General features: G+C 52.7%; 2 protein-coding genes across 5 annotated transcripts; one reads left to right on the forward strand and one right to left on the reverse strand.

Moving 5' to 3' along the window:
* The first annotated feature begins 1,056 nt into the window (after positions 1–1,056).
* On the forward strand, positions 1,057–12,264 carry Pnkp (polynucleotide kinase 3'-phosphatase). Of its 3 annotated transcripts, XR_003580455.2 has the most exons (18): positions 1,057–1,167; positions 1,353–1,515; positions 2,113–2,159; positions 2,457–2,762; positions 3,348–3,427; positions 3,514–3,571; positions 3,644–3,751; positions 3,987–4,058; positions 5,151–5,199; positions 5,284–5,354; positions 5,444–5,536; positions 5,612–5,708; positions 5,796–5,857; positions 6,052–6,161; positions 6,235–6,322; positions 6,408–6,469; positions 7,264–7,375; positions 8,064–12,264. XR_003580455.2 is itself a non-coding variant. In XM_027920472.2 (17 exons), exons 2-17 carry the CDS (start codon positions 1,365–1,367, stop codon positions 6,653–6,655), a joined length of 1,572 nt encoding a protein of 523 aa, XP_027776273.2. In that variant the 5' UTR covers positions 1,058–1,167; positions 1,353–1,364; the 3' UTR covers positions 6,656–6,712. The 3 variants fall into 3 exon arrangements, 2 of the variants coding, with proteins under 2 accessions (XP_027776273.2, XP_027776274.2); XM_027920472.2 differs by lacking the exons at positions 7,264–7,375; positions 8,064–12,264 and adding an exon at positions 6,538–6,712 and having other exon boundaries at positions 1,058–1,167; XM_027920473.2 differs by lacking the exons at positions 7,264–7,375; positions 8,064–12,264 and adding an exon at positions 6,538–6,712 and having other exon boundaries at positions 1,058–1,118.
* Positions 7,735–17,455, reverse strand: Ptov1 (PTOV1 extended AT-hook containing adaptor protein). 2 transcript variants are annotated; one of them, XM_027920476.3, is made up of 13 exons: positions 17,056–17,455; positions 14,381–14,518; positions 14,168–14,250; positions 14,039–14,096; positions 13,844–13,951; positions 11,460–11,615; positions 10,751–10,840; positions 10,560–10,633; positions 10,429–10,486; positions 9,891–9,995; positions 8,289–8,486; positions 8,144–8,213; positions 7,735–7,862 (listed from the first exon to the last, which is right to left on the reverse strand). In XM_027920476.3, exons 1-12 carry the CDS (start codon positions 17,224–17,226, stop codon positions 8,202–8,204), a joined length of 1,251 nt encoding a protein of 416 aa, XP_027776277.1. In that variant the 5' UTR covers positions 17,227–17,455; the 3' UTR covers positions 7,735–7,862; positions 8,144–8,201. The 2 variants fall into 2 exon arrangements, with proteins under 2 accessions (XP_027776277.1, XP_027776278.1); XM_027920477.3 differs by having other exon boundaries at positions 7,735–7,923.
* Between the last annotated feature and the right edge of the window lie 5,370 nt (positions 17,456–22,825).

Here is a 22,825-nt window from a genome sequence, read left to right on the forward strand (position 1 = left end):
TTGGAATTATCGTCTTTTTTTTTTTTTTTTGAGAGTAAGAGAATTTTTTAGTTAGCGGCGGGCACAACATCTTTGTTTTTTTGTATGTGGTGCTGAGATCGAAACCGGGCCGCACGCATGCCAGGCGAGCGCGCTACCTCTTGAGCCACATCCCCAGCCCCTCGTCTCGGTTTTCATTTAAATTCACGGGGTCGTGGAGACCACTTCAGTCCTATGTGACTATGGAACTCCAACCTGAAGCGGAATGAGTGATGGAATCGTAATGGCCCTTAATTAATCGGTCTCTGGAGAGCATGCTAAGGTTCCCAAACAAAGCCAGGAATCTTCAGGCGGGCGTTTCCCACAAGAATGCTGGGGGCGATTAGACAGCAGGTGGAACCTGGTTCGAAGATAGGACTAGGTTCAGCAGGCTTGATGGAGCACACGTCGTAACCCCAGCGACTCAGGAGGTTAGCAAGCTCAAGGCCAACCTGAGCAATTCAGCCAGACTCTGCCTCAAAATAAAAATGGGCTGGGGGGGAGGGTGGCTCGGTGACAGACCACCTCTGGATTCAATCCCCAATACCAGAAGCAAAAAAAACAGGGAAAGGTAAAAAATGGAATCTTCATCCCCTATCGTCAGACTACCACCTGAGAAGTGTTAACAATGGAAAAAGACAAAACAGCCTTACTGTCGCTCACTTACATACATCAACTCTTTATCTTCCTATTAACCCCACAACTGGGAACGATTATCTCCACTTTATAGTTGCGGATTTAACTGCAGCATCGGGGGTAAAACAAAAGTCGGATAGATGACTAGGGGGCCTGAATTTCTTTTACTGACGATGGTCGTCAAATCGGAAAGCTTCCTCCTGTTGCAATTTTCTCCAGCAAAGAAGATTAAAATAAGAGGATAACGTGTAAAGGGGAAAAAAAATCTATGGATGGAGGATCCACTCCGCCTAACGGCCTGAGGCGCGCGATGCCGCAAGAGGGAAGAAGGGCAGAGCGGCAGAAGGACCCAAAGCACTGGAGGGGGCGGGGCTAGGACAGTCATTTCCGTTCGCCGGAAGCCGCCCTCTGGGTAGCCGACAGAACCTCTCGCAGAGCCTTCCTGGTCGGAGCGGCGAGCACGCGTGAGAGTTGGGGGTGTACGCGCGACGCTCTCGGCCTTTGCCGGGAGAGGTGGGAACTTCACTCACTGGGGATTGGGGCCGGCGTTGTCGCCTGGGAAGCGACAGCGAGGGGGTGGGATTTCCGGAGCCGGTAACCGAGGCAGGGGAACCTTGGTGCCGGAAGGTGGAGGCGGGGCTTCCTGTAGTTCACGAGGTCGACCTGTCGCTCAGACCCCCGAACCTACTTTCCCTTAGGCCGGCAGCAGGATGGCTGAGGAGGAGGTCCAGGGCCGCCTGTGGCTGGAGAGCCCCGCTGGGGGAGCTCCTCCCATCTTCCTGCCTTCAAACCGGCAGGCTCTGGTCCTGGGCCGGGGTCCCCTCACCCGTGTTACGGACCGGAAGTGCTCCAGAAACCAAGGTGGGGACGGGCTTGAGCGGGAAGGGGTGTGGCCTGCTCTAGAGGCGGGAATGAGATCCTAAAGAATGATGCACCGAGGGACGCTCGGCTACTAGGCACAGTTGCGTGGTGCGTCCAGCCCAGGGGTCGATTGGTGCCTTCTGGGGAGCGCAGAAGGAGAGGTTGTACCTGACCTTGGGGAAGAGGGTGTGGTGCCAACCCCGGGAGAATTGTCAGTGGGCACAGGAGGCTGCTCTCGGGCCATTTGAAGGTTTAAAACTGGCCACCACCTTTGTGAAGAGAGGTGATCCTACAGAGAAAAGTAAAAGCCGGGTGGACGTGGACGGTAACAGGGCAAGCCCAGGGCCTGCGTCAAGCCTCGCTTATTATTATTTATATGAAAGTATCTGCCCTGTTCATAGGCAAGGACCATGCCACGCGCAGTCCTAGGGACTCTCGCAGTGGGATCCAATCCCATTGAGAAATAAACTGTCTCTTACTCTCTCCGGAATGGATGCTGTAGCTCCATTCTGTGGCCTGAAACTGGCCACCGCTCCCCAGTATGAGGGGGCCCTTCACACAAGGATGTGATCCTGACCCCACCCCCTCATCCCCTAGTGGAGCTGGTTGCAGACCCTGAGACCCGGACAGTGGCTGTGAAACAGGTACCAGTGCTTCAGCAAGGGGCAGCAGTGTCTGGGGGTAGGGTCTGGAGGGGAATTGCAAACTGGCAGGGGATAGACCCATTAGAAAACTGGCCAGAAGAAGGGGGTGTGCTGGTGAAAAAGAGTTGTCGGCTTTATTTGGGTATCCATCTGTCCCCTTTCAACTGGGCAAGACTGGAAGCCTATAAGGGTCTGATTGGTAGGTGGACTAAATCACCCTGTGGTATTGGGAGGGGGCAGGGGGGAGGTTCTCACAGTGGGTGGAGCTGGTCCCAGCCCCTCCCTCTTTCTCTGCAGCTGGGCGTTAACCCTTCAACTGCTGGAACCCAGCAGTTGAAACCAGGGTTGGAGGGCTCTCTGGGGGTGGGGGACACACTCTATTTGGTCAATGGCCTCCACCCACTGACCCTGCGCTGGAAAGAGACCCATACATCAGGATCCCAGCCAGATACTCCGCCTGGCACCTCTCCAGTAGCTTCAGATGAAGAGCAGGAGAAGGATGCTAAGCAGCAGAAAAAGCGCTTAAGGAAGTCATCCCCTGGCTGGGAGAGCTTGGAGAAGCTGCTAGTGTTCACAGCACCTGGGGTGAAGCCTCGGGGCAAGGTGAGGCTGCTGGAGGTTCTGCCCTAGGCTGGGCATTCAGTCTGAACTTCAAATGTGATCCTAGGCAAGGCTGTCAGCCTCTTAGCCTTGGGGGAAGTGTGGGTTGGTCCCTGCTGCCCCTTGGTAGCCACCCAGGAATCAGCAGGATGACCAGGAACAGGTCAGCAGGGGCTCTTCAGACTGCACTTAGATGTGGTCAAGGCCATGCTGAGTCTACATCTCACCTCTGAAATGATGACTTCCCAAAAAGTATGTGGCCTTGGTCCCTGACAGGCAGTGGGCACCCCAAAAAAGCTTTGCTCTGGTTTTATTTCCCCTGTAGTTATTAATCTCCAAGGTGTAAAAGCCCAGGGGAGGAGATCGGGTAAGAAACTAATCCTCATTTTAATACTAGAAATGCAGAGGTGGGGTGGACACAGGAGTGACAGGACAGTAGGATTTCAGGTGATGTGTCTGTGCCTCATCCCTGTTGGGTCATATCTACAGAAAACCATCTCCCTGAATCAAAGTGTTATTGTGACTCATCCTGTGAGTGAAGAGACAGGTGTCTCAATGCTGCCCCTCCTCTGTTCTTGGTGACACCAGGTAGCTGCCTTTGATTTGGATGGGACCCTCATCACCACCCGCTCTGGGAAGGTGTTTCCCACTGGCCCCAGTGACTGGAGGTGAGGAGGGGCAAGGGAAGGGAGTGAGTGGAGCTGGTTGACCCCTCCAGGCCCCAGGTCACTTGTCCACTTCCGACCCATTCTAGGGTCTTGTACCTAGAGATTCCACGCAAGCTGAAGGAGTTGGAAGCAGAAGGCTACAAGGTCTGTGCCTATGTGAGCAAGCGCGACAGGGTCTCTGATGAGGAGGCCCTGGTGACATTGTCTGCTCCCTAGCTGGTGATCTTCACCAACCAGATGGGCATTGGACGAGGGAAACTGCCAGCAGAGGAGTTCAAGGCCAAGGTGGAGGCTGTGGTAGAGAAGCTGGGGGTTCCCTTTCAGGTATGACTAGAATGGAGGCTAGGGCCAGGGTAGGGTAACAAAGACCCTTGGGTGGGAGACAAACCCAGAGAGAGTCCCTGGGATGTATGGGACAGAGGCCTCTGCTGGGGTCAAGCCATGAGCAGTTGTCATGAGCTGTATATCCCAGAGCATGGGCAGCTCTCTGGGGCTTGGTACCCAGCTCTTTGGGGCTTGGAAGAGCTGAGGATGGTGTGTGACCCCTGCCCCACTTCAGGTGCTGGTGGCTACACATGCAGGCCTGTATCGGAAGCCGGTGACTGGCATGTGGGACCATCTGCAGGAGCAGGTGAGCTGTACCTCCTCTTCCTCTTGCTCTAGCCCCTGTTTCTTAGGGCTTGTTCTTTCTCTCCTCCCTTAGTCCTTGTCATGTGGTTTAGCTGTCAGGTCCTAGGTGCTGGTATATGAGGTCAGTACCATTAAGCTGAAGTCAGAGGTTGCATCAGGAGCAGAGACAGGAGGGTAAGTTTGAGTCAGCCTGGGCAACTTAAGGAGACCCTGTCTCAAACTATAAAATAAGCCGGGCACAGTGTCGCATGAATGAAATCCCAGCGGCTCAGGAGGCTGAGGCTGAGTTCAAAGGCAGCTGATCAAACTCACTGATCATGAGTTCAAAGCTGGCCTCAGCAAAGGTGAAGCACTAAGCAACTCAGTGAGACCCTGTCTCTAAATAAAATACAAAATAGGGCTGAGGATGTGGCTCAGCTGTAGAGCACCTGCCTAGCATGTCTGAGTCACTGGGTTCCATCCCTAGTACCACCAAAAAAAAAAAAAAAATCAGTGGTTGAGATTGTTAATTCATTCAACCAATGGTTTGTTCTGAGCTGAAAATCCTGGTAAATAATAGTGGCATGCCTGCTCTAGCAGTACTCGTAGACCGCTGATGGCAGCCAGCTATAAATGCACACATGAGTATAAAATAGGAAGTAGGGTGTGATTTTCCTACGGTAGCCAGGGGGACGTCTCTAAGAAGGTGACATTTGAGTAAAAGTCTAAGGGAGGTGAGGGAAGAAGCCACATGGATATCTGCAGAAGTGGTCCTGGCCAGAGTGACAGCTGGTGTGAAGGCCCCGAGCCTTGCGTGTTCACCAGTGCGGATGCCCACCTGGTGGACCCAGGTGAGTGAGAGGGTGGGGCCTCGCCTTGGGGCCACGGGAGCAGAGTAGGAACACGTGTAGGGTCTAAGTGGGGATGGGAGCCTGGAAGCCTATCCGCTCTGGCCTGAGTCTAGGCAGTGAAGCGTGAGAAGCGCTGCAATGGTGAGGACTTGAGAGGTTTGAGATCTGGCCTGATGCAGGGCACAGACCAAGAAGAGCTGCCCCAGGGAGCCCTTTACTGCAGAGGGACAGTTGTTAGCAGTAGGTTCTATTTGTCTCTCCAGGCCAACGAGGGCGTGCCCATCTCTATGGGGGACAGCATCTTCGTGGGAGGTAAGGGCTTGGGGCTGCTGCGGGTGGGCCAAGACCCTTCTCTCCAAACCTGCTGGCAGTGAAGGGTATCCTCGTGCGTTCCAGATGCAGCAGGCCGCCCAGCCAACTGGGCCCCTGGCCGTAAGAAGAAAGACTTTTCCTGCGCTGACCGATTGGTGAGCAGGTGACCGATTGGGGATCGGTCACCAATGGTGAGCCCCGCACCCCGCCCTCTACCTCTGCCTCACCTCTGCCTTTGCCCCAGTTTGCGCTCAACCTTGGCCTGCCCTTCGCCACCCCGGAGGAGTTCTTCCTTAAGCAGCCCACAGCAGCCTTTGTCCTCCCAGCATTTGACCCGGTGAGGCCCGAGGGGTGGAAGGCAGGGAACAAGCAGGGGAATGAGGGTCTCAACTTCTTGTTCCACCCCTCCTAGAGGACTGTCTCCTGCTCAGGGCCTCTCTGCCTCCCAGAGTCCAGCTCCCTCCTGAGCTCTGACCCAGAGGTGGTTGTCGCCGTGGGATTCCCTGGGGGTGAGATATCCTGATCCCCATCTCTGGGTGCTGTAAGTGTCCTTCTGGGTCCTGGGTATCCACTGATAGTGATTTTGTGCCTCTCAGCTGGGAAGTCCACCTTCCTCAAGAAACATCTCGTGTCAGCTGGGTACGTCCACGTGAACAGGGTAAGAGGCTGCCGCGCCCCATCCCACTGGTTCATTCCCTGGCTGCCCCAACCGGGCCTTCAGGGCTGCCGCCCAGCACCCCTGCCTCCCTCCTGCAGTTCTGATTTGTTGCCCTGCCCCCACCAGGACACCCCTTCATCTTCTATTCCCTATTGGGCAATTCCTGCTTGTGACCTGCTCTCCTCTGTCCCCAGGATACGATAGGCTCCTGGCAGCGCTGTGTGAGCACCTGTGAGGCAGCTCTGAAGCAGAGGAAACGCGTGGTGATCGACAACACAAATCCAGACATCCCGACCAGGGCCAGGTACTTGGCCCCATGGGAGGTCTCTAGTAGGGCTGGCAAGGGCCTGGTGACAGCGCTTTCCTGGCCTCAACAGGTATGTCCAGTGTGCCAGGGATGCAGGTGTTCCCTGCCGTTGTTTCCTCTTCACTGCCACATTGGAGCAGGCTCGCCACAACAACCGGGTGAGCCCCTGCCCTCCCCCTCCCTCCTGCCCTGCCCTGCCCCTCTGTCCCCCTGATGGCCTCACTCTGAACCATCCCCTAACAGTTCCGGGAGATGACTGGCTCCTCTCACACACCAGTGTCAGATGTCGTCATATTCGGCTACAGGTACCTCTAGTTAGTAGGCTGTGGGCTGGTAGGGCCTGGCCTCTCCTTACCACCTTCTCTGCCACCAGGAAACAGTTTGAAGCTCCTACGGTGGCGGAAGGCTTCTCTGCAATCCTGGAGATCCCATTCCAGCTGCAGCTAGAGCCGCAACTAGAGCGACTCTACCGGCAGTTCTCTGAGGGCTGAGTTGCCCAGCCCCATGCTCCCCTCCCTGACCTGGCAATAAATGCTATTTTTCTCCAAGCTTGGCCAGCATTTTGCTGGGAGGAAGGGTGGTCGTCTTGGAGGTGCGTCACCAGGCCTGGGCCAACCCCACGCCCCCCCCCCCCCACACACACACACACGCACGCGCGCGCGCACTTTTCTACATTTTCAGGTTAACAGAAAAGGAGGGACCTGGACTGGCTCAGGCTGGTCCTCTGCACATCTCATGTTCTACACCAAACCACTCCACCCACCTTGGGCTGTGGAAAGGTGTCACTAGGAGGTTGTCATGAGCAGGTCAAACAAGAGACTGAGATGAGACATGGGAATGTAGGACATTGAATGGGCCCCTATAAGCTAGCCAGAGCTTGGCTCAAGATGGCCCATGAGGGCACAGTGATTGCAAGCTTGCCTAATCATGTGTGAGGCCCTGCATTCAACTCCCAGTACTGCATGAGGACAAAATGTCCAGGGCTCAGGTTCTATTGCATTGGACTTGAATGCAGGGGATGTGGGTCTTGGGCCTGCCTATGGATTCCCCCCTCCAGCTACAGGAGGCAAAAACGCCCCTGACCTATGCTTTCTTACAGGTAAGTCCAGGGGAAAGAAACCATGAGCACTACCTGCGAGGCCCTGGCACCAGGTACTGGAAACAGAGAACCAACACACGGCTTCATGCTTCTGACACAAAGGCCCCAGGAGGTGAGGCCACCAAACACCCTTACCCACTTATTACAGCTGGGGAAGATCCCATGTCAGGTAACTTGGGGGCTCCACACTGAGCCCCACTTTCCTTCCCACACTGGGTAACGAGGATCTCAAAGAGCAACTCCTGATCAGTAGACACAGCTTTTCCCTTGTAACCTGCTAAGTACACATACTTCCTAGCGAACACCATCAACAGCTCAAATGCTGAGCCAGCCCTGGGGACATAAAAACACTCAGGTGAGGACTGCTGCTAGGACAGGGGTCAGTCTCCTGCCTTGTTGTCTGACCCTGCCACGGCATCACACGGAGCAGGAGAGCTGCCCAGCACTCGGGCAGTGAGCTGAGCTGACAAGTAGATTCTTAAAAGACTTTATTAGGGAAATGCAAAGGGATGGGGACTGTCCTTTGAGACCTCAGGACGCTGTCCTCTGTGTTGCTGGGCAGTTGTAGTCCCAGGGGCCCCAGCACAGAAGCATCTGACCTGGGGGGGGCAGGGGATATAGTGGAAAGAGCTGGACACAGCACCTCAGCAGCCCCAGGAACTGTGGGAAGAGCAATCACCATGCCTAGGCCTTGAAGCTGCTGCCCCAGACTCAATTCCCTGCTAGTGGGGCTAGTATTCCCAGGTGGCCACAGAACACTGGGGACCACAATGTTTTTTTTTCTCTCTGGTCTTCCCCAGGCCAGGGACACCCTGCTTCTTCCTAACACCCCAGGCAAGTCTGAGGAGATCCATCTGCACTGAATAGGATCAGCACTCACCAGTCTCTGCAGGGGCCTCATCTGTGACTCCTGGAGGGCCTGGTCTTGTTGAGGGGCACTACCCCCCCATCTGCAGAGGAAGTCAGGGGGAGAGTCAGCAGTAGGGAGGGTGGGGGTGGAAGGCAGGTATTGGGGATGGCCTCACCCCTCGCTGCTGCTGCTCCTGCTCCAGATTCCGCTGAAGGACCTGCTGCTGGTTGGCTATGACACGCCGGATACCATTGACGAAGTTGCTCTGGTCGTGGGGGATGAGGCCAATGAAGATCTTCTTCTCCGAGGAGTACAGGAGCATGAGCACGCGGATCTCACATGAGGCTTTATAGGAAAAGTGCACGCAGCCAGCCTGGCAGGGTAGGGGACGTGTCAGAGGTGGTTGTTCCTCACACTCTTCCCGCATACTACCCTTAGCCCCAAGGTGGTGCCACTGAGTACACTGCCAGCCCAGTGCTGCCCGCTGCCCTGCCTTGCCGCCCCATCTGGAGGACAAGGAGACCAAGGCCAGGAGCAACAAGTGGACCAGAACCCACAGGCTTCTGCGGAATGACCCAGCAGTTTGTGCAAAACAAGTGCTGCTGAAGCCCAAGAGGTTGCCGCACAGGAGGGCTCCAAAGAGCCCATCAGGACAGACAAGTGGCACTAAGCACAGTGCCTCCACCTCATGCGAACCCCACCTCCTGCTGGGGGACATGAAGCAAAGCTGCCGCAGATGGCGCCAAAGCCCCCACCGTGATCAGGCGTCCAGGACCACCTGTCTCAGGCAGGCCTAGGACACTGATATGGCTGTCCCTGATGGAGCTCATTGGGTACTACCTAGGAAGTCACCCCTCCCACCTTATAGAAATAAAACCAAGGTGGGGGTGGGGACTCATATAAGTTTCACCAAAACCAGAAAGAACTGAGCAGCCTCAGGCCTGGGCACTGCCTCAGGGGACTGTGGTGTAAGGGTCCCAGAGGAAATTGTGCCTGTGCCCACCAGAGCCATTGGAGGGGAGGGGCCTAGGAGAAAATGGGGCCTTAACAGATTTCCCAGATTTCAGGGCTATCCTTCATTACAGACTAATGGAGAGGTAAATAACAATGGTTCTTATAGACTGATGTCATCCAGGCACAGCAAGTACCCAGAAGGAGACATCCTTGGTTAAGAGTTCAGAAGCACAGAAGGCTACCTTTCCTCACCTCTGATGGGGAAATAGGTCCAGAGAAAGGAAAAGACTCAGCTAAAACCACAGACAAGACAATCCCAAGTGCATAGGACCTGGGCTGGAAGCAGACCGACCTCCTGTCTGGGAGGCACCCTCCAGCAAGGGCCATAAGCTCAGAGCTCCAGTTTTCCCATTGGAAAACCCTGCGGGGGGCAAGGGTGAGGAAGACCACAGGTGGGACCTAGGATACTGACTAGGTGCTTTAGTGATGCGCAGTGACACCAGGTCCTGAGACAAAGTAAACTAGGACGTGGCATTAGAGGGGTAGGTCTGGAACCCATACCAGCTGCCTGCCTGTGCAGCAGAATCAGGAGAGCTGAGAGAATGAGGATATCTGTCTGGAGCAGCACAGGTGCCTGTGCAGGACACATTCCCACTCTTGGGCACAGCCATTCTGGCTGGCTCTGTGGAAAGTTACACTGATCCACTCTTGTCTCCAAACCCAAGAGCAGCCGCCGCCACCACTTCCTACCCCAGCTGGACTCCCCCTGAGGCTCCAAGCAACATGTTGCTCGGTGGCCTCTGCCTGTGCAAGCCCCACTCACAAAGCCGTTGTCCATGATCCGGCACAGGCTCTTCAGCGTCTCCATGTCCTTGGTGAAGTGAAACTGCACCAGGCGGGAGTTCCGAAACAGTGGCACCAAAGTGGTCTGTGGGGAAACCAAGGGACTGACTCCATGGTCCCCTCCCTCGGGTCACCCACTTCCCACACCAGTCAATGGCAATCTGTTAATGCTATACCAACCTGCCCTTCAGCTCAGAAAAATGTCACCTCTGCAAATGCTGGGAACCTGAAAGTCCTGCCCTCCTCCTACTCCTTACTCACCTCTGCCCTGCCTCTCATGGCAGCCTGCACCAAGTCTGGACCTCACTCAACTAAAGCCACAGCAGTCCACATCAACCCTGTCTCCACGCCCCTCCTCCACCTGCTGGACAGGTTGCACAGCCCAAGGCCTCTGCCACTGCTTCCTTCCATCTTTAGCCGGTCTCGCTGCTCCAGCTGACAACTTCAGAGCCACCTCCTCAGGGAAGCCCCCCACAGCCCTGAAGTCACATATGTACACAACTTGCCATCCAACTCACCAGCAGCTGCTGTGGGATGAGCTGCATGTACAGCTTCCTCGGCCACTGCTCAGTCCTCCTGTGGGCACAAGGATGGGGTCAGGAATACGTCTTGCTAGAAAGTAGCCTCTGCTCCCAAATCTAACACTCACAAGATCTCTCCTTGGTTCACGTAGACATGGGATGGCAACCACCTCTTGGACCGACTGTTGGGCTCAGGCCTAGGCTTTGGGGACAGAGGAAGAGAGGAGCCTCAGGGGTGGGGCACTAGATGCCAGCAGCTGCTGAAGCCCAGAGACAGTGAGATACATTGGGTCCAGGTCCCCAGCCTGCCAGGACTCACCTCCTGCCACTCCATAACACCACTCCATGCCAGGAATTTGTTGTTGACAATTTGGACAGGGCCTGAGTGGACTCCACCAGGTCCCACCACCTGTGGGGGAAAAAGGCAGGGTGGGCCATGCACCAGGAGAGGCTCTGCTATAGAGGAGGCTCCCTGGACCACTGTCCTAGGGCTCCTGAGCCTTCTTCCTGCCCTGTTTATCCTCCCACCTCCTTCTCTGCCTTGATCACAGCCCCAGGGAAACCTCAGGTGGCTTTGCCCCTTGACTGCTGAATACCTCCTTATGACTCCCAAGGGTCCAGAGACGAGTCTCATCCCCTCACCTGGTTTATGAAGCCCACAGAACCTATAATTTGTTGTAAAACCTGGTACACTTCTCAGAAATGGTAGCACTATCAGTAATTGACAGGCATGAACCAGGACACATGTCACCCTCCAGAGCCTTTTAGCCTCACACCACCTTCCCTGAGATACGTATGCCAGACCTAATGTTGCCTCCCTGTTCCCGAGGCTCTTCTGCTGCCAGCACCCACCATCCATTGTCCCTCCAACCCAAGCCTGACAAGCCATTTGTCCCATTGAACCTCGATGGAAATCAGCCACTGACTCCTTGGAGCTCCCCCTAATGCTCCTTGCTCCAGCTATCATACCATGCTCTGCCCATGTCCACCAGCTAGGGGCCAGGCTGCACTGGACTGGCACACCTGACCTGTTTGCGAGTAGTGATGACCTGCCGTATGGCATTGACGAAGCCGCTCTGGTCATAGGGGATGAGGCCCATGAAGATCTTCTTCTTGGACGAGTACAGGAGCATGAGCACGCGCACCTCGCAGGGGGAGATGTGGGGAAAAAGCATGCAGCCCGCCTGGGGGAGAGGCCAGCAGGTCAGGAACCCCGGACACTGCTGAGAAGCCACTCGCCCTCCACACTACCCAGAGACCGAGAGGAGCACAAGTCGTCAGAGTCCAGGCCATGGTCTTCCTGCAGGGCTTGCAGTTACAGTGTGCCTTTCTTTCTAAGAACATGTGCTGTGTCTCAGCATCTCCCCTACCCTGCAGTGACTCAGGCTGGGGTGGCATCTTGGACCCACACTGTGGTGTGAAGATCCTGAGAGGCTCCATCTCTGCAGAAACTAGATTTGCTGCCTAAACCTGAATGGCTTCCAGGAAGGGCTTGAGCCCACCTGATGACAGCAACTGGCCTGTGGTTAAGAACACACACAGGCCAGGCTGCGGGTGCAAACCCAGACATGCTACCTCCTTGCTGTGTGCTAAGGCAAGCCACCTCTTGTTTTGCAACCTCAGTTTCCCCATTGTAACACAGTTAATGACAGTGCAGTACACACTCTAAGTACTACATGAATGCTCAGTATGTGAGCTTCTAGTGCCTTGTCGATGGCAATTAGGAGGACAAGGCTACCTGTGCAACTACTTCTATTTTGGGGGAGGTGGGGGCTTAGGGGCTTCCACCCAGGGCTTTGCACATGCTAAGTAAACACTACTTTTTTATTTGGGGATAGAGTCTCACTAAGTCACTGAGGCTGGCCTCACTTACAACCTCCCTATCTCACTGGGGTTATAGGTTTGCCCCACCACAACCAGCAACCTAACCTCCTGATCCTGGGCTCAGTGAGTGACCACCTGCTAAGGGACCATCCCAGGTCACACTACAGGTTATACACTTCATTTCCCTGAAGACTGGGTCTTGGGGACCAACACATCCTCCCTCAGCAAGAACTAAGTGAAGGGGACCTGCTGGCTAGGAGACCTCACACCAGTCACAAGTCCTGATGTGTCTAGGTCCTGAGGGAAAGGGGAACAACCTAGACATAGGGGTCTTGCCACACATGGCATTTCTGGAGATGGTGGTACAGAATAGGAGGGAGCCAACTATTAAAAGGGGAACAGGGACTGGGGGATGAGCCCAGAACCAATCCTCTGGGTATCATGAATAGATGATGCTCACCTGCCCCCAGAGCCCACCTTCCACAGCTAGACAACTTGCAAGGGGCCAGAAGCCATTGCCAAAACCAAGACCAAAGAGGGGACATTCTGGCCCACAACTCCAATGGGCTTACTTCGTGACCTGCCTTATGTCCAAACCGCAAGTCCTTTGGCAGTCTCACCAGCTCACATTTACTGAGCACTCAAGTCACTGTACACAAACATTCTATCCTCCCAGAGACCCCATGAAATAAGGGCTCCTGGTAGTAGTTACCTCGCACACTTTTTTTTTTTTTTTTTTTTTTGGGCAGTGCTAAGGATTGCACTCATGCTAGACACTCCCAGGGCCCCATCCAAGCTCATGCTCCTGTACTCGTCCAAGAAGAACGAGTACATGCCTTGCGCATGCTAGGCAAGCATTATACCACTGAGCCACATCCCCAGCCCTGGTAGCCCCATTTTAGAGGAGACTAAGCCCCACACACACTGTGCTAGTTTGCTCCTTTTCCCCAAACACACCCATTTACCAGCATCTTCTGGGTCCCAACATGGCTAGCCTAGGTCCCTCCACTCACTCCCACCCCAATGCAAGCTCTCAGGGCCTGAGACAGACTCAAGTGGGGGAGTTACTGTTCTCCTGGTCCTACTAAGAATTCCTCAAGAGACTGAAAACAGCAGCCAGACAGGAAGGCACATGCCTGTACTCTCATCAACTCAGGAGGCTGAGGCAGGAGGATCCCAAGTGCAAGACCAGCCTCAGCAACTTAGTGAGACCCTTAGCAATTTAGTGAGAGCCTGTGTCAAAACTGGGGATGCATGGGGCCAGGGTTTTGGCTCAGTGGTAGAGAGCTTGCCTACCATGCATGAGGCACTGGGTTCAATCGTGGCACCACATAAAAATAAAAACAAATAATATAAAGGTACTGTCTCCATCTGCAACTAAAAAAACATTAAAAAAAAAAAAAAAAGACTGGGGATGTACCTCAGTGGTAAAGCACTCCAGGATTCAATCCCCAATACCACAAAAAAAGAGAGACCAACACACATGCAAGGGAACAACTACCCCAGGCCCCTCCCTGCTTTGGGCTATGGGTAGAGATCTGCCCGACTCACCACATGCCACATCTGCCCACCCTGCTGCCCGACTCACAAAGCCGTTGCCCATGATGCGGCAAAGCCCCTTGAGGGAGTCGCAGTCTCTGTTGGTGAAGTGGAACTGTGCCAGCTGGGAGTTGCGAAACAGGGGGCCCAATGTGGTCTGGAGGCAACGAGGGTACAACTGGGTCACCACGAGGATATGGAGTATGGGGGTGGGGTAGACTGGGTGGGCTGGGGGGAGTCTCACCAGCAGCTGCTGCGGGATCAGCTGCATGATCAACTTCTGTGGCCACTGGTCAGTCTCCCTGCAGGAAGGAGCAGGTCAGGGAGCGCCTTCTGGCCATGAGCCCACCCAGTCCCCTGTCCAGGCACTCACAGGTTCTCGCCCTGGTTCACGTAGGCCTGGCAGGGCAGGGCCCGTTTCAACTTTGCAGTAGAGTCAGAGTAGGGTCTGCGTTTCTGTGGGAGCAAGGAGAATGGGGGTCATAGGACACAGCCTAGAAGCCCAGGCTGGCCCCCACCCATGGGGACTGGTGGAAGCCTAGCCAGTCCACAAAAACTCCAGTGAACCTGACAAAGACTTGCTCACCTCCTGCCATTCCAGGACGCCGCTCCAGGCCAGCAGCTTATTGCTGAGACGGTGTTCACTTACAGCCAGACCCCCAAGGGAGAGGCCAGGTGAGGAAGGCCCGATGGGACCCAGAGCCCCGAAGACCCGAGCACCTTCCTGTGGCAGAGAGGGGTGAAGAAACTCAGACCAGGAGACCTTTAAGGACAGGCTGTGTACACACACTCCAGAAAAGACATCCCAATGTTCAAATTCCATGCTAGACACTCCCAGGGCCCCATCCAAGCCCCTTGCCCTAGTAGTCAACACCCCTCAAGGTTACCCCATGTCCTCCCCGCCCCCACAGCCCACTGGTCACATGACACTGGTCTGAATAGGTCTTGTTCCCCCTTCAGTCTCTGCTCCAGCTGTGTGCTTAGTCTGGAATGTCATCCCGTCCCTTTAGGGGATATGCCACCACTCATCCTCTGCAGCCTGAACAATTTGTCAGACCTAACTCAAAAGCCAGCTGTCTGGAGGATTCCTATACCCAGCAGGGCCTGCTGGCAGGCCCCACATATATAACCAGCCCTGTCCTGTACAGTGGCTGGTCTTGTCCCTCCAATACTCAGAATACTTCTAGGACTACCCATCATCCTAAAATCCTAAAGAGAAAATCCAAACTCCCTTGCCAGCTTGTGCCAACCTTTCCAGGCACAGGGTGGCCTTTCTTGCTGACCCCAGGGAGGCAGTACCAAGAAATAAACGGAGGAACAGGCTATTCAGGAAAAAGGGGAAGGCATTAAGAAGAGGGTATGACAAATCCTGGAGGAGTCACACCAGAATGCTTGCAAAACACCAGAAAGCACCATACTACCAAACCAAAGCACAAGTTCTTCTGACAGGGCCCTCTCTAACCTGTCTTTTTAAAATCAAACACATCAAAGCAAACAAGAGAAAGCTTTAGAAAGAGGTTGGAAGCAGGAAATGTGTGAAAATCTCAGTAGTAGGTACAAGCAAAATTATAAGAGTTGTTACCTTTCTTCTTACCTAGTCACTAATGGATATTTTCCACATTCCTTATAAAGCATATAGAGATCTTTTTATCCCAGAATAATGACAAGCAGGAAAATACTTATTTTATACAGGTCTTAAGACGAATAAAAACATGAGCAAGCATACAGTCTACCTGGACAGGTGAGTCGGGGATTTGAGCAAACATACAAGATCAAGAAGAAAACCAGAGAGGGCCAGGGATATACATTGGGGGGGGGGGGAGGAAGAAAACTAGATAGAGAACGTTCCAGTGTAAGAAAGCGTTGATGTGTTCAAGGCCGGAGTGTGTCCGGGACAGAGAAGAGGTGATGAAAGCCCATGTTTACAGGTACCCACCTGGGAGGCTCAACACCTGAGCAAAGGTAGGAAAAACACAGTTGCAGGAGTCCTGGGAGATGGGGGTGTATTTATGATACATAAGACCCAGGGATTATGGAGTGCTTACCTGGGATACCTGAACTAGCCCAATGTATGATCCAAACAGTTAAGGTCTGCTTGTCTAGAAGAGAAGACTGAGCACTTAGAATCTGTTATGTTTGGATCTGGAGTCACACACAGTGGGTAAACACCAGGATGTTTGCCTGAACCCTACCTACACCTGCAACTTCAGGATGAGCATATGGAAGCAGAAGGACACAGTTAGGGTCTAGACTGAAAGCAACCCCAAAGGAAATCTCATACCTAGGCAAGTGTGTGCAAAATTGTGCTGATTTGCTGTTTACTGCACAGGGTAGCTCTGTGGGGATTTGGAGGGAAGTTTAAAGTCTTCCAATGCATGTTTGAGGATTTAGGAAGCATATTTGAACAACTAGATGGGAATGCTTCAGGCAGTAGGAAGGCAGTGGAGTATGTTTCAGACCCGCAGGAGAGTGTTTGAGGCTTGAGTAAAGCTGCTTCAGCTCTGGGCAACCTCTGGGCAGAGTGTTTCTAAGAGAGCCTGAGTACAAGTGTAGAAGCCTCACATCTGGGCAAGTGTGTGCATGGTTTGCGTGTGAAACGCCGTGATGTGCACTTTTACGGCCCCTAAGCATTTTTAAGGTTTTTGAAAAGTCTGTGTATGTTTGGGGTCTGATGAAGCATGTGCACCCTAACATACCTCCAAAGTTGAATGTTTACCTTTAAGTCCTGAATTCATTGCAATCCATAAAGGCATCCCATATCTGGGCGTGGGTGCAGATTCTAGGTGCGCATGCCACAGGCATCATTCGGGCACAGGGGAGAACGCCCCCGACTGCAACATCTGGGTGCGCGTGTGCAAAACGCTACCCCCACCCCTACTGACCGCCATCGCCCAGCCCCCTCACGCATTTTCAGATTTCCTGCCCGAAGAGGGACCAACTTTCCAATAGGAAAAACAACCGCGGGCGGCATCCGCCCGCCCCCCACCCCGCGTTTAAATTGGGCCGCGGAGTCAGCAGTAATTTGAGCCCGCCCCGCCCCCGTACCCCACCCCCACCGCAGCAGAAACGCGTAACAAAGGAGAGAGCCCGGCGTGTACCACAGGGGGTTCCACAGGGGCCACTGCCCCAGGCGGGACCACCCTTCGGGCCACTGGGGAGAGCCCAAAGAGGAGGAAACCTCGGACAAAGGCGTGATCTCGGAGGGAGGGGCCGGCGGGGGCGGGGTCGTGGAAGGCTCTGGAAAAAGGGCGGGGGGCTCACCATGGGAGGGGCCGAGCGGGCCCTGATCCTCGGTGGCTGCGGGCCTCGAGGGCTGGCTGGCCAGGAGCGCGAGCGGACCGCACGCACCACGAGAGGCCGCGGGGGGCGACCGCGACCCCCGAGGGGGCCCCCAACGCCAGAGCGATGCGGGGCGCGGCGCGGACGGACCATGGCGAACGAGGGCCGAGCGGGCTGACGGCTGCCACGGGCCACACGGGGGGCTGCGGGATCCACCGACTGAGGGGCGCGGGCGCGCGGCTTCAGGGGAGACGGGCTGAGCCGTACCAAGCGCGGGGGACGCGCTACCAGAGGGGTCGCCGCGGCCAAACCACTGCGGCAAGCGGGGGAGCTCGGCGCGTACCAACGGCGTCCGCGAGGGGGCGTGGTCGGGCCGTACCAAGAAGGGCTGGGGGAACCTTTGGAAGAGAAGGTGTGTGAGAAGAATGGCAATGGGAAGATACTTTGGGCCGCTCCAGCACGGGGGAGGAGCTCCGAGGTACGAGAAACGACTGGGGGCGCGTGGCGGAGCCAAAGACCGTACCAAAGTGTGTGGGGGGGGGCTGAATGACACTAGGTGATACCAAGTCGGCTCCCTATTGGGAGTCTGGGAACCTCACCTACAGCCCTGGGGGCGCTACCAAGAGGCCCGAGGGCGCGGGTAGCACCACGCATGAGGGGAGGACTTAAAGCTTGGAGGGGTGACGTGGCTAGGTGGGTAGGGGACCACAACTCCCAGCGAGCCCCTTGGGGACTTGGGAGGGGCCATCGGCCCCTGGAAACCCCTCCAGTCACAGCTACGCGCCCAGGCTCCACCCTCTGCATCGCCTTCAAGCTTCTGTCTCTCCGCTATTCGTTGATTCACTCAACTAAAATTAAGTGCGTAGTCACTTACTAGTCATTGTGTACGATTTCTTCCTTCAGTCTTTTTTCCTCTAGTGTGATAATATTCCAACCTTAGAGTGGTTATGAGAATCAAGTGAATTTAATAAAGTGTCAGGATCAGTGCTTGGCACAGTAACTCTAGTTACCTTTTAAGAAGAAAAAAATCCTATTATTAATACCTTGGCTGGTTCTATGCTGGGCGGTGAGTATACTGCGATGATCAGATCACACCAGGTCCCTCAATGAGCCTGTCATCCATTGGGGAAAACAAATATTACAAGTTGCAATGCTTGCTGACTAGAGCAAATGCACAGCTCAATGGGCTGGGGACCAGGGGGACAATTTTATAAACAAATCATTCGTAAAATGCACATAATCACACTATAAGACTACAGAAGCTGGGTGCAGTGGCATGCACCTTTAATCCCAGCAGATTGGGAGGCTGAGTTAGGAATATCACAAGTTCAAAGCCAGCTTCAGCAACAACTTAACAAGGCCTTAAGTAATTCAGGGAGGCCCTGACTCTAAATAAAACATTAAAAAAAAAAGAGCTGGGGATGTGACTCAGTGGTTAAGCAACCCCTGGGTTCAATTCTGGATCAAAAAAAAAAAAAAAAAAGACTACAGAAACAGCATGCTTCCACAGTTAGCTCTAAAGAGAGAAGACAGATGGTAGGGGAAATAAAGTGGCCTACACGGCTGAAATGCAGATTCTGTTTATTCTTCTCTTAGCAAGTGTTATCTACTGAAGAATTACTTTTGGAAGGTTTAACTTTTAATATTTTTTTAAAGGATCCCTCTGGCTGTTGTTTTGAAAATAACAGTGAAAACAGAAGAACTGAGAGGCTGTAGCAATAATCTGGGCAAGAGGCATGGACAGGATGCATCAAGGGCAAGATGGCTGCAGTGGGGGTGGTCAGTTTCAAAATTGATTTTCAAGCTGGAGCCCAAAGGATTTGTGCATTGAGAGAAGGTTGAGAACAAGGTTTTGGGTTGCACAGGAGTGCCACTAATTGAAGTGAAGAAGGGAATTAGTGCCACTAATTGAAGCTGAGGAGGGAAATGTCACTTTTGTTTGAGATGTTGACTAAACAGTGTAGACAGGAGGGGTCTGGCTAGGGAAACCAATGGTCCTCAGTGTTTGAATGGATGAGGAACAAGTGTGTTGTATATGGATTGAGACTGGTCACTCCAACCCTGGAGCCTTGGGAGCAAATAACAAAGGAGATAGGAGTGGCTGGTGAATGGGGAGAACCCCTGGGCCAGGTCAGTTCTCTGCCCCACTAAGTGTCCTGCCTAAGGGCTTCACAGGAATGGCTTGAATCCAGAATATGAACTGGATTGTGGCAAAAGGTGAGTCAGTGCTCCTTGACAGCAAGTTAGATATGAACAGATAACTCCATAGCAAGGAGGAGAGAAAATAGACAAGAGCTTCTAAATCTTCACTTCTCCCCATTCTCATTGGTCCAAGCCATTAGGATCTCTTACCTGGATGACACCTCCTAACTTTTGTCACTTTAACACTCACACCTCTCACCAAAACCTTCAGTGGCTTCCCAGTGTCTTTAGAATTAACTAACCCAAACTCCTAGCCATGTCCCCTGCTGCCCTCTAGATCATCTCTGGATCTCTTCTTCATCCTTCCTCTTCTCTAATTAACACTTCCTTTTCCTTCAGACCTCTTCAGGACACATGTGGGGATGAATGCCCAGGACTATACACACATAGAGAGAGCTATACCAGGATATACTCCAGGGTGACCAAACTGGAAACTCATGTCAAAAGGTGAAATGAAAATGTAGGCTGAATTCTATTAGTAATACTGCAGTAAAGCTCTCTGAAATCATGTCACCTACCCAGTCCGCCAATCTGAAATAAACTCTCGATTTCACCTGTAAAACCTGGGCACAGACTGTTGGGCCACTATTGTGACTAAACAGTTCTGCTTCCATCTGCTGGATTACCTACTTCCTGTAAGGTAGTTGTTCCCAAACCTGTTTATCCAGTTGTTCTTAAGTTAATAATTTAATCCACTATCAAATGTTAATGTGGGGCTGGAGTTGTGGCTCAATGGTAGAGCGATTGCCTAGCATGTGTGAGGCACTGGGTTCAATTATCAGCACCACATATAAAATAAATAACAGTTCATCAATGTTTAAAAAAAATTTTAAAAATTAATGTAAGAGTTCTCTGTATGCAAACGAGGTTACATTGGAAAGAATGAAGATGAGTTGTTAGAAAGAAAAAATGCTGCCAAATTAAGTGCAAGCAAAGCAACTGTAAGTGATTTAATGGATAAGCTCATAAAAACCTAGCAAGAATCCACTCTTAGTTTGCTTCATAAATGTGTTCAGGCTCTCAAGTCACTTAAAGACTTAATTAAAAGGGAGATCACTCATTGTGGTTTGTAAGCATAGTAAAATACAAGAATATGATGCTGTATGCTAACTGGGAGACCAATACTGAAAGAAAAGGTCTTTGTTCTAAATGGAGCTGAATGTCTGTTCAAATGGTCTTGATTAAAATAAAACATGTAAAGTGTTAAGATGGTAATTAGTGCTACTTGCCATGTATTTCTAGTACTCTACTTGCCCAGAAATTGAACCTCCGTGGTTGAGCAGGATAATATATGAGCAGAAATGACATATGTACACCTCAGGGCTACCTGAGAGGCAGGAAGGTAGCAAATTCAAGGTCAGCCTGGGAAATTTATCGAGACCCTGTCTCAAAAGAAAAATTTTAGAAAGGGCTGAAGATGCAACTCAGCAGTAGAGCACTTGCCTAGCCTGCATGAGGCCCTAGTTCCATCCCCAGCTCGGTAAACAAACATCAAAACAAAAACAACCAAAAATCCCATCTTGATTCACGTGAACTCAGCCTGGCACCAAGCTGACACTTAGCGCAGCGTGAGAGAAAATCCACTCTTGCCATTTCCAGCCACTGCAGCTAGAAGGCGTTACTGCACAACACCAGGCCTGACCCGACAAAGGCACGTCTTTACAAATGGTCCTGTTTTACCCAGCATGAGTTTAAAGTCAGCTGCCCGTCTGAGTTTCCTAAAAGGATGAACTGGGAGTACATAGAGGAAGAATGTTAATTATGACAGACAAAAGACATGAAGACACACGGACAAATAATACATTTTTATACTGAGAAATGGCAGTTGGAGGATCTCTGTCTTGGGTTATTTTTTCATTTTCATTTGCAATTACAAATGATGTATGATTTAAAAAAAAGTCTGGCTGATATATGCTCCACAAGCTCTGTATATTCTACCTTTAATGTTCTCCTCAGAATTTGTGATTAGATAGGGAACAAGCCGAAACTAAAAAACTACCTGCTGGGTGGATGGTGACATAGCCCCCAGTCACAGAGCTCCCAAGGAAATCTCTGTGACCTCTAGGCCTCCCTAAATATATACCAGACTTAGAACACCTCCTCCACAGGGCTGGGCTGGTAGCTCGGTGGTCAGGTCCTTGCCTACCTTGTGGAGGCCAAGTTCAACCTCCATGACCACCAAAACCAAAATAACACCCCCCAGCCAGTGTACCGTTTGCCACCCAGCTTCTCATCCTGGTCATAAGGAACCCACCTGCCCCAGCTCCCCTAGAGTTTATTCAGGAATGACCTGAACAGACCTCACAGTGGGAGCATGATGTCACTGGCATCATTTCGGGTCCCAAGCAGTTAAGGGCAGGGTGCACTCCCCAGGATCTTGCTCTATTGCTCTTGTTCCCAGTGTCCCTTGGAGTAGAGGGATGACTGGTTACTGGGTGAAGGCCTGGAGGGAGGAGCCTGACCAGCTCAGTCAGGGGCATGGGAGGGGGAGAACTCTAATGCCATCGCTACCCACCCGGTGCCCTGCCTCCAGGCCTTTGCCTATACAGTCCTCTCACTCAGGCTGTACCTCTCAAAGAATGACCCATAATGGTGGACAGTTACAGTAAGTAACCAGGAAACTGAGTTCTCATTCAGTTTTCAAAAGGGTCCCTCAAGTTCACCTCAACAGACACAGTCAGATCTTCACCTTACAGTTCAGATGAATGAACTGCAAATCTGTGACCTCTCTCCCTTCTTTCGCCCCCCCCCCAATACAGTCTCACTAAGCTAAGGCTGGCTTTGAACCTGCAATCCTCCTGCCTCAGCTTCCAGAGCCACGGGGATTACAGGTGTGAGCCACAGTGCCAGGTTTACCTGCTGTTCTCTAGATGCGTTCAGCCCCTTTGCTGTGCAGCAGTAAATATGTGTTATGATGAAATAGTGCTCTGCCTGCAACACCTCATTTTTTAAAAAGATTCTTGGAAAATCAAACAGTTAATGATTCGTTTTTCTTTTTCTTTTCTTTTTTGGTTTTGGTTTGGTTTTCAGTATGATGGATGGCACCCAGAGACTCGCACATGCCAGGCAAGCTGCAACCTCAACTCTGAGCTACATCCACAGCCCTTTTTTATACTGAGACAGGGTCTTACTAAGTTGCCGAGGTTGGCCTTTTAATTTATACTCCTCCTGCCTCAGCCTCTGAATACTACCCTCATTTGAATGGGGAAAACAAAGCTCAGGAGGCAAAAGGCTAAGCTCACAGACTGAGATGGGTATGGAGGGAGAGGGGCCAGGTGTTACCTGAACATCAGCAGAAGCTGCTGGTACTCACTTGGTGGGAAAAATATGGGGCACGAGCAGTGAACACCCTCACCTTTCATTCTGACCCACCTGTGACTGTCAACACAGGGCTGGGACATCCCCACTTCTCACTGCAGCCTTTCACAGCTGCTGCTCAGCCACCCCAGCACACACCACTCCAGATGCTCCCGGGCTATAAGACCCAAACCCAAGGCGCCCACTTCTCACATCAAGGGCAAGAAGCGCTGAACCTGCCACGCACTGCCCA

The sequence above is a fragment of the Marmota flaviventris genome, chromosome 18 (assembly GCF_047511675.1).
Source record: "Marmota flaviventris isolate mMarFla1 chromosome 18, mMarFla1.hap1, whole genome shotgun sequence".
In the NCBI taxonomy this organism is placed as follows: Eukaryota; Metazoa; Chordata; class Mammalia; order Rodentia; family Sciuridae; genus Marmota; species Marmota flaviventris.

Excerpts from the sequence above, each read along its gene's own strand:
- Pnkp (XM_027920472.2), top strand. The coding sequence starts at position 1,365 with ATGGCTGAGGAGGAGGTCCAGGGCCGCCTGTGGCTGGAGAGCCCCGCT. Across the intron at positions 5,355-5,443 it reads TTTCCTGCGCTGACCGATTG|TTTGCGCTCAACCTTGGCCT; the intron begins GTGAGCAGGTGA and ends CCTTTGCCCCAG. Across the intron at positions 6,162-6,234 it reads GACATCCCGACCAGGGCCAG|GTATGTCCAGTGTGCCAGGG; the intron begins GTACTTGGCCCC and ends TGGCCTCAACAG.
- Ptov1 (XM_027920476.3), bottom strand. The coding sequence starts at position 17,226 with ATGGTCCGTCCGCGCCGCGCCCCGCATCGCTCTGGCGTTGGGGGCCCC. Across the intron at positions 14,251-14,380 it reads GCGTCCTGGAATGGCAGGAG|AAACGCAGACCCTACTCTGA; the intron begins GTGAGCAAGTCT and ends TTGCTCCCACAG. Across the intron at positions 13,952-14,038 it reads TGATCCCGCAGCAGCTGCTG|ACCACATTGGGCCCCCTGTT; the intron begins GTGAGACTCCCC and ends CGTTGCCTCCAG.